General features: G+C 40.5%; 1 protein-coding gene across 1 annotated transcript in view; it reads right to left on the bottom strand.

Annotated features, from left to right (window-relative positions):
• Window positions 1-13715, bottom strand: part of RYR3 (ryanodine receptor 3) — a 236770-nt gene that overhangs the window by 38806 nt on the left and 184249 nt on the right. The window contains exons 65-70 of the mRNA XM_064147758.1: window positions 13493-13623; window positions 12560-12880; window positions 11085-11325; window positions 9044-9131; window positions 8809-8901; window positions 502-672 (exon numbers count right to left, since the gene is read on the bottom strand). Coding sequence (XP_064003828.1) covers window positions 502-672; window positions 8809-8901; window positions 9044-9131; window positions 11085-11325; window positions 12560-12880; window positions 13493-13623 — 1045 coding nt within the window. The remainder of the gene's footprint in view (window positions 1-501; window positions 673-8808; window positions 8902-9043; window positions 9132-11084; window positions 11326-12559; window positions 12881-13492; window positions 13624-13715) is intronic.

A 13715-nucleotide genomic window follows, 5' to 3' on the forward strand; every position in this document is an offset into this window, starting at 1 on the left:
TTGCAACTAGACTCAGCTGCACAAGGCCTCATCCAGCCTGGCCTTCAACACCCCCAGGCAGGAGGCAGCCACAGCCTCCCTGGACAGCCTATATCAGGGTTTCACCACCCTCCTCCTGAAGTACTTCTTTCTCAGATCCAGTTTAACCCTGCTCTCTTTCTTCAAACCATTCCCCTTTGTCCTATTGCTAGACACTCTCTGCACCCAGCCTGGATTTGTGCCTGAGTTTGCCCTAACCCAGATCAGGATCTTGCACTTTGACTCACTGAACCTCATTTGGTCCAAATGAACATGCACATATAAAAATGTACATCACAGACACTGAAACTGCCAAGGGAATCATGGCAGCTCTCTACATGCACCACTTTGTGTGGTGAGTGCACAGCTAACTGCTGGAACTGGCTACAGTAAATGGATGTATTCAATGATATTGACTGCTTAGATACCTATGCCACAAAGATCAGTTTGTAAAGTAAAAACCATTACAGAGAAGACACTTACGTGGCTGTATCTAGTCTTGGCCAAAGAGATGAGCTCTTGATCTCCAGGAGTGCACATATTCAAACCAATAGGCAGCATCTTTTTAAGTGCAGCTACAATCAAGGATGTTTGTATGGAGTACAAATCCCCTCTACGTTTTGATTTCTTCCTCTCTTGATCTTGTCCTCCAGACTACAATGAAAGATCCAGAAAAGGACTGTAAGTCTCTGATGAGCCTTTTCCCACATGCCCTTCCCCTAAGGATCTAAGGAAGCTATGTTCCTGATGTAGTGCAATTAAACAAACGTGCTACATCGGAGGCAGGCTGCACAGTCTGGAGTGGGAAGTGTGCAGAACACTTTTGGTGTGTGCCAAAGCAGAGACTGCAGCAATAGGAATGTTTTAATGGTAGCAGCACACTTTTGTGTGTGTTCTACAGGGGAATCTAACTGTATTTTCTGGATCTTACCTCTCAAACCAGCTAAAAGCTGAGCCAGTCTCAGGAGACAGTTGTCAATGTTACAGAGGCACACTGAAGGTGTTTAGGTTGTTTTAGACACCCAGGCAGAGTCTGGGTGTCTAAAACACCAGTTACTCAGAGTCTGTATGGATGGATGAATACTGTCTGACTGTCCCCCTGAATGATGCCAGCACCCCAAAGGCTTTCAGTCAGTGCACTAACGTGCCAGTTAAATAGAGCCTCTGGGAGAAGCACTGCCTTTAAGCTTTGGCTAATGGAGAGAACTCTGGGATGGAAAAAAATCAAGTCTTTTGCATCTTTGGAGCCCACAAGTGATAGGGAAACAAAGGAAACAGAGAAGTGAACAGCACAACAGAAGAACATCTGCCCTAGCTTATTACAACAGACACCATACAGCAGCACTTCACACACAACTTTTCATTCATGGCACAGTGAACCAAAGTCTCCAGAACAGACCCACAGATTTCATGAACATGTGGGAAACAACAACATCGAACCAGGCCAGTTCTGAATTCTGTACCTAGAACAAACTCCTACCACACTCAAAAGGAGTTTTGCCTAAGATGAGATTTCAGGACTAGGCCTCCAGGCTTATGCAACACTACAAGACAGCAAATGTTTGCATTCAACCCTCCACATCCTTTTCCCTCTGTCTATGAAGTTTCACTGCCTACTCGTTTTTATAGCACATGGTGTATCTGCACATGAGGATACAGCAGGATCCATTGCAATTTGTTACCAGAGCCATTGCTGGGAGAAAATAAAGGGCAGCCAGAGACATTCTACCCTAGCAAATTTCAGCAGGTTCTGGTTTCTACGTGATCCGTCTCGGCATGCATAGCTGGGGTGCAGCATTTGGCAGGTCAGAGGGAACACACAATGGATGTGGCTTCTTTTCTTAAGGAACTAGCAATTGCAAGAGTACTTTGCCTCAAAGCTTTGCTTTTGCCTTAGAAACAGCAGTGATGTAATGGCTAAATAATGACGTTCTTTGTACTGTACACTGACAGCAGACAGACAAACCCCACAATGTGTCACTGTACTCCAGTGGCGTCACCATGCACCTTAAACAAGGCCTATCAGGATAGATAATAGATTAAAAATGAAAAGTAAAGAAAGTAAGGAAAATAAGATGATACACTGGGTTGCTGTTCTGCATCTTTGTGCTTGGGGACATTATGCATCCCAAATTGTCTTTATTTGGATTGGAGATTAATAACTAGGCCTGAAGAAGACAGGTAAAACCTAAAACCTGAATACTTTTAGAAGATGGAAAGATCCATTCTGCCTTTGCCATCATATTCTGCTGTCTGTGAATTCACAGCTCCTGCCGATAAATGTGTAAGTGGAGTCATAATAAAACCAGGATGGCTCATGTTGGAAGGGACCTCAGAGATCATCTGCTCCAACCTCCCCACCATGAGCAGAGACACCTCTTAACTAGAGTTGGCTGCTCATCCCTGGATGTGTTTAAAGTCACATAGACATGGTGCTTGGAGCCATGGCGTAGTGCCAGATTTGGTGGACTGAGTGAAATGGCTGGGCTTAAGGATCTCAGAGGTCCATTCTGAACATTCCCAGGGAGGAGGCAACCAGAACCTCCCCAGGCTGCCTGTTCCAGAGTCTCACCACTCTCCTACTGAAAAGCTTCTTCCTCGGCTCCAGCCTAACCCTGCTCTGCCTCAGCTTCAAACCATTCTCCCTTGTCCTGTCTCTAGACAGGCTGATGAAAAGTCTCTCTGCAGCCTTCCTGCAGGATCCCTTCAGGTACTGGCAGGCAGCTCTAAGGTCCCCTTAGAGCCTTTTCTTCTCCAGGCTGAACAAGCCCAGCTCCCTCAGTCTGTCCTCACAACAGAGGTGCTTCAGCCCTTGGATCATCTTTGTGGCCTCACACTTCTCTGGCCTCACTCCAGCTTCTCTGTGTCCTCCTTCTGCTGGGGACAGCACACTTAGAGGCAGGATTGGAGGTGAGGTCTCATCAGAGCAGAGTCAAAGGACAGAAATCCCTCTCTTGTCCTGCTGCCCACACTGCTCTGGATGCAGTCTAGGATAAGCTTTGCCTTCTGGGCTGCATGAACATACTGCAAGCTCATACAAATTATTTCATGTATTAAGAGCACTGAATGTCTCTTATCTGTATATATTGACTATACAATTAACATGACTCTTTTTCCCCTAAACAATTAACTGTGCTAAGAGGAGTTCAACAAGCATGATGATATAATCTGGTTCCTTAACAGCACCTAACCATCCTGCCTGAGGATTTCAACACACAAAGGGTCACTTCTTCAACAAACCTATAGAGAAAGAGAACCCCAGCTTCTCCAGACCGTTTATAATAATTAACTATACAACTGAAGAAATTACTTGTTTATATTTTAAAAATCTCCTGAAAGTGGTTAGGAGGATGGAATTAAGACTTTCAGTATTTCCAACTCTCCTTAGGCCTTCCACTCTCTGATACTATAATGAGACAATTCATTAAATCTTGTCTTATGTAGCTGGGGAACTCTGACAATTGTAAAGCACAAAATCAGGTCTGTTACTTTAACACAACTGCTCACCTCTTAGCTTGTGCTTCCAACTGAATTGATAAAACTCCTCACAGCACCAGGTGTGTTTCTCAGCACACAGGGTGAATGGAAAGGTGTCACACCTCACAGCTTTAGTAAAGGTAATTGTAACTTTGGAAAAAGGCAGGATTTAAACTCTGGAACTTGATTAAACTTTTTGGTTCTAAACCAATATTCTGTTCAGCTACAGACAGGGTAGGGCACACTTCTTCTATACATTTTTCTTGAATATGCTTAGTCAAACCCATGTTTTTGATGACTCTACTTGGGCACTGCTTTCATGGCTGCATATATATAAAAATTTTAAAAATCAGAATGCAGAAAGACAGCAGAGGCAGAATGCACATCTAAAGTAACTAGAAAAGGTAAATTTACTGCACAATTCAACAATAAGTAACATTGAGGAGTGCCAAAGGGAATTTCACCTGCTCTGGTCAAATGCTATCACTTTAACTTGGAAAAGCATTACAATAGCTGGAACCTGAGCCTTCACTTTGTGACGCCACTGCTATGACCAATGGAAAGAATGCTTGGAGCCTGATCATCTCTAAATCTAAAACAAAGACACATCATGCACTTTGACCTGTACCTTTACTTGCATGGCCTGTATGAAAGAAAAATAAAAGGGGAAAAAAACGTAAGTAAGAGAGATGAAAAGATGAGAATTGTACAAGTTAGTAATAAACTTACTCAGCTTTATCAGGATAAATAAGTTTGTAGCTAGACCAATAGATTTAAAGTGCAAAATCAAACTAATATTAGGGAAATATTTTTTCATTCAGCTTAGTCCTTGTTATAAATAATTGAACTTCTGAATTTATCTGCTGCTATTCAGCACTATCATTTGTTGCTCCAGCATACAAGGAAGTACATCTAGGAAGCAAACACATCGACATATGAACTACTGTATATCTTTTCCCAGAAGTGTTAAAAGGAGGAAGCAGCTGGAGCTCTGGCTGACCCAATAATGAAAAATATTACTTTCTTCAGTATGGGTCTTCCTATCTCTTTTCTCCACCAAAATATGATTGAGAAAAAAATATGTTTAGAAATGGAAATAAAAACATCACTGTGAAGATGTAGCATTTCATTTATAGATGTATTTTCCCAGTGCATAATTGATTACAGTTTTGAAGACAGCCTGGGACAAAACTTGACTTAAGCTCATATCCCAGCATTTTGAGACTGCTGGTAAAAATCCAGCTGTAACTCTCAGACATATATGGGGTTTTTTCCTTGTATAATATATTAGTATCCTTTATACATTGAAATAAACACGTATTCCATAGTCAACACTACTACATCATTGCTGTGCCAGGCAGTGTTAAGAGGCAAAACAACAAACCCATGTAGTTCTGGTAAAGCAGCAAAACCTGCAACTCTTCCTCATTAGAATCATTGTTCAGGCACGGGAAAATACTTTTGTTGGTTAAAAATGAACAGAAAACCCAGAAATGCAAACAAGCCTCCCCTTCTGTGATACTTCCAGCAGCAATTTTGTTATCTTGTGATACTTGAATTAGTCTCAACAGGCTGAAGCCAAGCTATTATTAAAATCTGGTTTTATATGCCACTGTATTTATAGCACAGCAAAGAAAGGCAGCTACAAGTCGTGAATGTCTGAAAGACTAAACATCAGATAGTGCTAAGCACCTTAGGATGTTCATTATCTTACTTGGACAAAAAGGAAATTTTCATTGAAAATGTCCACTGTGTGAAATAAGGAAATGCTATACAGACCTGGCTTGGCAGATACAGACTGAAGGCAAGTAAGGACAAGGCATTGATCACATGTAATTTAGTCAAGATGTCCATCAAAGTAATCCACTCATGGTTTACCATAGTATAGCTAGAGGAATTTATTCTGTGCCATTAAAATAGTCTCAAAGAAGAGGTCTAAGAATTCTTGCAGAGAATGCAAACATAAAATTCTCTAATTCTCACACAGTGGCAAGTAGTATGTGTTACACATTACACATGGGTGCCAATCACAATGTTGTGGCACAGCATAACCTTGCATTTCATGAATGGCTCCAGTTTTTGTAATGGCTCTGTTCCAATCTATTTAAAAAATAGATTAAAAATATGCACAATGAAAAGTACAGTAGGATATGCAAGTGGTTATAGAGCCAGCCACACATTCATTTCCATTTCAAAACTTCCACAGAATTGCCCACATCTGTATTGCACATTGGTTATTTAGGTAGGAATGTACACAGCTAAGCTTTTACACCAAGTAACTGTAAAACAGAAGAGGACATCCTTGCATCTTAATCAAAATGCTGTTTTATCAACAAGCCTACTCAGGGTTCAAAACACCAGGTGGGTGGAGCTGGATGTGTTTAACTTCTCCATTTCCACGCTTCTGTGGCAGATCTCAAATGCAATCTAAGTTAGCAGTCTCCCTCGGGCTGGTAGTTCTCTAACTTACCATTCCCCTCCGAGCAATCTGCTGCCAGTTTTTTTAGAAAAGAAAAATTAAAACACTTGCTCAGCTGTTAATACGTCGAGTTGAGGAAACATGAACAGAGTTAATTATGGTATCAGCAAAACACATGAGTACTTTAGCACTCTATTGTCAGGATGAGTCATTTGTGACCACTGCTCTCGGCTACCCATGAGTAACGCAACCTGAACTCTTCAGCCTGCGTATTTCGTTCTGCATACGGCAAATAAAGATCTAGAACCTTTCACACCTAATACACTGGTACTACCACAGTGCCTTGTCTCTCAGTCTCTGCTGTAAGGCAGACAGGTGCTTAAAGCAGATCAGCACAGGGCCCTATTTCTGTAAGAGACTCCCAATTGTTATGTCTTGGGCCAACTGTTAATGGTCACTGCTCATTTGTGCAGCTATCTGTATATCCTCATGCTTGATAAACACTGGATATAATGACTGCTTCTACTAAACACAGTGTGAATGCAGAACAACTAGCACTCTTCTCTTTATCAGTAGTTCCTCTGTTAGCTTGCTACACTCTGAGAGGAATGTTAAAGACAGAACTGATGGAGTGGTTATTCTCTGAGGGTTCAAGTACCAAACCTCTTAAGAAAGCCTGAAATTCGGTAACTTAGAGAATTTCTTCTTTATTCTAAACTACACAGCCTTAAAAGAGAATAAAATCTAAATGTATGCTTTACTGAAAGTGCCCAGTTTAGAGCACTTAAATTTTATGTCACAAACTGTTATCAATTTCCAGCTTAGAAATCCTCTCTAGAAAGCCAGCACAACACCTCAAAGACTCCTGATGTACTGCATCATGGCATTTAAGTCCTTCTGAAACAAATGACTGTCTAAATGATCAGCTGCTCTGCAATCTCTCCTGCAGATATGGAATAGTAATAAGCTATTCAGGCATGAATAATACAATCTTTTGTATCTTCCTATATTATCAATATGCATGCACAGGGATCTTGAACACTGTGCTCTGATATTAATATGCTTACAAAATAGAATATGCATATAAAAAAATATAATCTCCCTGCAGTTTATACTGACATGAAGAAAATTCCCATGCACATATACATCTGCACCCCTCTTTACACGTGCAAATATATTTATAAGGATATATTATGTACAATCATAAATACTCAGATTTCTATGGACACAACAACCATTTAAAGAGGAATTTCAAAACTAAATTGCAATTTGGGTCGCAGAGACTGTTGGTGTGACATTCCTGTTGCCTGATGCAGATTGGAGCAGTAGGAAGGATACACATTCTTCATTTTGTAAAGCTTTCTTTTGTCATTCCTGTCTTGGCAACTGACTAGAACGTGACACTGACACTTTCTATCATACATATAATGTAAACATCATATGTTATCCTATTATCAATCCTGCAGTCAGACACAACTGAAAGTAAACACAAATCACCTGATTCCAGGGCATTCTGGTTTGGGGTTATTTTTAACAGTACTCCTATTTCTTGGCTTATTAGGGCCAATTCCAACACACAAATGTTGAAGCATAGGTATGAAATGTATGTGTAGTGATTACCACACAATGAAAGTATAGAAGTAGGTGTTAGACTATTACTATGCAGTTGAGGAATGGCCACAACTAATAAGATAATGGAAACATTTCAAGATCATTACAGTTTCCAGAAGCTGCATCTTGGAAACAAGAAAACACAGAAGAAGCTTCCATTTATCCAAACATGGAATTCTCTATGTAGTTTGAATTACACATCAGAAGCTTCCTTTTATCCAAAGATGGAATTTTCTGTGTTCTTTGAATTATACATTAGAAGCTCCCTTTTATCCAAATATGAAATTCTCTATGTAGCATGGATTGCTGTTCAGTGTCAGTCATGAACTGAAGACAAGCAGAAAATTTGCTGTTGTTGCCTGTAAACATTCCAGTACTAGGGTTTGGCTTAATCAGTGTACAGAACTTTACAGACAGATCAGAAAAGTTGCAAACATTTAAAAAGAGAATTAAGAACTACAAAGGCACATTTTGACTGCCTGCTGTCTAAGAGTGGACTTAGAGGAATTAGGTTACAGACAAAATATAGGTAAGTAGAAAACTGAGACCCTGCCTCTCTGCAAAATAGGGTAACTCCAAACACATTACAAACAGCAATAAAGCAAAGAGTTATTTTCTACAATCACCAGCACTGATTTGGAACTGGACTTCAGCCAGCCTCAGCTGAGTAAGGCAATTCTCCTCAGCTAGCCTCAAAGCAGCAGCTCTTTACCTTGACAGGATCTATTGTCTCTACTGTGCAGCTAACAGATGTACTTTCCAGCCATCATGTCAGCATCTTGTCACATTGAAAACGAACACGAGAGAGGGGAACGTGGTTGTTTATAAGAAACAAGGAGAGCTGCATGTGTGGCATGCTGTGTGCCTGAGGAGAGGCAGCTGAGTTATATAACCCTGACTGCTGCTCACAGCACAAAGGGCAGGCAAACCCTCCTTCTTTCCTGGTTTTTGTTATATAGTTTATCCTTTTTTAATTCTGAAAGATCAACAACCCCTAGTACATACTGTACCCCATATTCTTATACATGTAACATCTCCAAATCACCACCTTTAATTTATTCTTGTGTCTTTGACTGCTTAGGAGGCATTTAGAAAGTAGCTTTAAGGTCCATAGCCTACATTTTGCATACTGATTGTCATGTCTATCATCAAAAATGCAAACCAAGTTTCTCATTCTTCTATCAGCATAGCAGCTGCAATCTACACAGATTTTCAGAGCTTTCCTACAAAGTACTAAACACATGCTGAAGATTTAACTGATCCACAAATTTTAATTCACTTACTTTGGACATCTTGCTTTTGGTGTCTCCTGTTAAAAACGCCAAATTGTTGATTTCATTCTGAATCACAAAATTTTGTTCTTCTCTTTTGAAATTCTAAAGATAAAAGTGAACAAAAAAAAAAAAACAAACGCAAAACAAACAAATAAACAAACATCAGAAGTTTAATTCATCTGCACTTCCCACATTAATAATATCTGAAGACAGAATGAAAGGCAAAGTGTACATCCTCTCTTACATGTGATTTACACCACAGGATAAAAACTTCAGCGACCATTCGAAAGAGCTCATCGGAATCCGCATCTGGTTTCTTCAGCCAACTTGCTCTAATGAGAACAAGAAGGCAAACTTCAAATAAGGCACTTCAAATAAGACCACTAAATATAACAATCTCTATTTAATAAATTAAGGATTCATTTGTGTAGTTAATAATGGAATTTCATGAGAATCACTTCAATTTTCCATTACCACAGTTAGAAAGATCATTTTTCATGGGAGTTCAGCCCATTGCCAACAAAACTCTTAATTCCTGGATACTTATTTCTGCCTGCTCCTCCCCTCCATGGAACCAACACATATTTTTGTGCCTCTTCTGTGAATCAAACTAGAAAAAAGACCTGGCTGAAAGGCAAAACTCCAAGCATTTCTCTATTTCTTTTTTGTTTTTCTCCACAATAAAACTTTGCTATAAAAATGTAGTGTTGATCCAAAAGATAACAGCGTCATGGGGCAAGAAGGAAGCATACAGGGAAATGACTGGGTGGGTAGAGCTGCATGGATTGACTGCTTCAGTTGCTTTACTTTTGCAATCCAGGAACTTGGGGACCTTAGAGCTGCCTTTTAATGGCTGAAGGCATTTTCCAGTAAGGCTGCAGAGGCAGAGCAGGGTTAGACTGCAGCCAAGGAAGAAGTTCTTCAGTGTGAGGGTGGTGAGACTCTGGAACAGGCTGCCCAGGGAGACTGTGGCTGCCTCCTGTCTGAGGATGTTGAAGGCCAGGTTGGATGAAGCCTTGAGCATCTGTGTCTATTTGTGAGGTGCCCCTGCCCATGGTGGTGAGGATGGAGGAGATGAGCTCTGAGGTCCCTTCCATCCTAAGACATTCTATGATTCAGTCCTGGGTCTGTTCCCACAAGGATGCTCAGCAGTCTTGGCCAAGTGAACTAACTTGAAGCCCTTCTCTATGTCTCTAAATTAAAATGGATGAATGTGACTATACAGAACATGGGCATCTGGCAGCAGGCAGGGAAGCAATCATTAGTTGATAATGTATGCTCACTGACTCTTCGCAGTTGCATTTCTCCACAGCTAAGTTAAATCTGAGCTTTTAAAAAATTGGAAGAATTTCCTTGCCAACAAGGTCTGACATAGTAAAGGCTTGTGTTCATCTAGAAAAAGCAAATCATTCTCACAAATGCTCCTAACAAGCCTAACAGGTACTAACACCTGAAAAATAGGAATGGAGATGGTTGTCTACAGAAGACAACCTGCTAAGGACAGGACTAAGGTACCATAGACACTGAGGCATTACAGACACTTCAGATGCTCTTCTCAAGAGCCTCTGTGGCTGTCAGCCCTCTGTCCCTTAGGAGCAAGTTAGACCCAACTCAGGCTAGGTGGCCACTGCTGTGTAGATTCTTGATTGCATGCGTGTGTGAGAGAGCTGCAGCTCTGTACAGGCACTTCTGTGTCACCTTGTTCACTGAAGAAGGGGCCATTCTAACGGAGGATGTCCCTACTTAGTGCAGGGAGGTTGGACTAGATGACCTTTGGAGGTCTCTTCTAACCCAATGCATTCTATGTTTCTACTTTGGGGTCAGTGTTCTGGGACAAAAGGAAGAAGTGTAAGCACAGAATAATCCTTCAGTCAACAGCTGAGGAGAAAAACTTCTGGAATTTCCAAGGCACTACAACACCTTGTGCTATCATCTACAAACAGAATGATGCAGTTGAGGTAATTTTTTTTCACCCTTCCATTAAGGACCTTATCTGAGCTTTTAATCTTAGCATTTGTAATGTCCCTGGGCTGCAGTGGCACATTCAGCAAGGCTGGTCAGGACATGCCTTCTACAGTGTAGCTAAAACAACCAAATAAGCCAAATGTCTGTGAGGAAATAGTGTGAAAGTGTACATCATTCTACAAATCGTCTTCTTAACCACACTTCGGATCTGATAATCACCCAGCATTGAGAGCACTGTGTTCTTTCTGATTCTCTGATTAGGGGCTCCAGTACATTAACTAACTAATAACTAACAAACATGAGTGTAATGACTTATTTACCTGTTGTTGTCTACATAACGTATCAGCATTGGATAGAAGGCATAAAGGTCTCTACAAAGAACAGCAAACTCATCCAGAATGAGTAGCTCAGCTTCCTGTGTGTCAGTTTTGCTGTCTGCTTTCAGTTGCTCCTCTTCCATCACAATCTTTATAGCTTTCTTCTTCAATTTCTCCAGTGTTGGAATGAAGTGAGTTTTGAGCAGATCAGGCCTGGCTTTGCTGATGATGGGTTGAGCATAAACTACATATAAAAATGTTAGTCAATCCTGTGATTAATACAGAATTGATGTTCTCCATTAATATGAACCCTGCAGTTCTAGGTAACAAAAGCTCCACAGTGCTTTGTGTGCTTCTGCAGATCATAAAATTATTACCACCACAATGACTCTAGCTTTGTAACAACTGTGCTTATCCAGAGACTGAAAGCTAGATAGTGGCAATTCAGATTACAAATATTCCAGTCTTACATCAATTAAATTGCCATGGTTTTGTTGAGTGTGTGGGGTTTTCTTTTATCTGAAAATACTCCAAAGGCAGTGCTCTGGAAGAATTCCTTCACCTCTTTTGCCTGGGGCAAGGTAAAGCATAGAGAATGAATGTCTAGTTCCAGATTATAGATCTGGTTTGTACAGCCATTCGTAATAAAATGCAGATCACCTGAATTAAAAAGTCCTTGCAAGAACCACGCTGGTACATTATCTCCTTACCTAGATAAGCAGCCACTGCAGAAGTGGTCTGTACAATTAGGCAGCAAATTTCTTACAAAACTTCAATGGAATCTTTATTATTATTTAAAGTGATGCTGAAAACCCAGCAGCAATGCTGCAGTAAAATCTAGCAGGGCATTATTCCCTTTACATAGATTTCCTTTAATCTCTTTATTGTGCACTGTACCCTTGTGCTGTTTAATATGAATTACAACATCTCCATACAGTAAGTATATTTAGCTAACTACCTACCACTTGCTGCAGGGTATTTTGAGGCATTTTTCTATTCACTTAGTAGCTGCCAGTTACTCAAAGCAACTAATTTTGAGCTAGGGTTACTCCTGGGATTATTTTGCCATATACGCTTAATTTCCTTTTTGGCCTGGTATTTCATTAAAAGAAATCATAGGGCTTACACCCTCTGCTGCAATGCTCAATTCTTAAGGGTCTTGGAAAATCAATAGAGTTCATAACTCTAAATGCAATACTAAGGCTCCTGCATAGTGCACAGAGAGGGTAAGACTTTCAAAATGCTGTATAGGAAGTCCTCTGCTCGCAGTGAGGCTACACTAAAGCAATAATAATAATATAAGCTTTTAAAGATTACAATTTATTTCTTGCATTAGTGCTTATCTACCTTGTTATCTCCCTTACTTGCTCTTTTTAATTACAAATGATTATGATATCATCATCAGGTAATATGGAAAATTACAGTGAAATGATTAAACATTACTAGATACAGTTACTCTTTAAAAATATGTACAGTACCTGCAATTCTTTTCATCCAAGATGCTTCATCTATTCCCAGGTTGTTGTTAATGATTTTCAGGATATTTCCAAGAACGATGCTCAGGTGCTCAGATGTTATCATGGTACAGCAAGGCCCCGCACCCTGAGGAATGCTCTCTGTCCCTCTTTCCCACCAGTAGGATAAGTAGTTGCACAGCATGGGCAGGATAACCTCAATTACGTGAGGCATTTCTGTATACCTTGCCCCAGACTCTGCTAAATCATTGATTTCCTTTATTAGTCCATCTAGCTGAGGGATTTCTGGACACATCTCTTCTACTGTATCAGGCATACCTAAAACTGTGAGGAAGGGCAGAAAAGCAAGAGATTAAATTACTAAAGAGAAGAGAACACTTACACTCCTCTGTGTTTAAACCCCATATACAAAGATTTGCACTCAGGATCTTTCTGTCACCAGGGCAAACATAGCTATGGGAAGGCTCTGGGGTACAGACAGGTTTCTCATTTAATAAACCATGTGTTTCTGATGATGTGCACACAGCATAAAGCCATAGTTTCACCATAAGGTGTCCTCTGATTATTTGGTGGGCATCCCAGCTATGCAGAAGTCCAGAACTGAGAGCTTCTGTCAATTTGGGGTACATTCTGGTTACTGTTTCCATGATAAGTTACAATTTTTGTTTCAATTTGCAAAAGATTAAACCCACCTCAGAGAAATGGAAACAAACAGCTCAAAATCACGAGTGAGATCAATACTAAACTATGTAGTTCCTGAACTCTGCACATCTCTTGCCCAATAAGAATGCAAAGAAAGAACTCCAGTTCTGGGATGTTGGGATTTGAAACTGAAGGATGCTTATTCAGCAATTAAGAGTCTATTAGAACCTGATGCCAGCCATGGTAGCGAAATGAGTGGGACAGTTGTTTTGTTGTTGTTAGAACAGTACTTACTGGCTCTTTCTCTTGCACTCTTTGTGTTGAACACAGACAAGGGGTTGTAATGGTTGAGGGAAGGTTCGAGGAATGCTACCGGGATGGCTGCTGCAAGGGATGCTAAGCACTCACCAAGTGCAGGACGCTGTCTGTATATGAGAGACACCAGAGTTAGCTCAGAGAAGTCATCACTAGGTTGTCAATGGCTGGCATATGCTAGAAAACAGCCTTAACATCTGTT

Source organism: Pogoniulus pusillus, chromosome 1 (assembly GCF_015220805.1).
Source record: "Pogoniulus pusillus isolate bPogPus1 chromosome 1, bPogPus1.pri, whole genome shotgun sequence".
NCBI lineage: Eukaryota > Metazoa > Chordata > Aves > Piciformes > Lybiidae > Pogoniulus > Pogoniulus pusillus.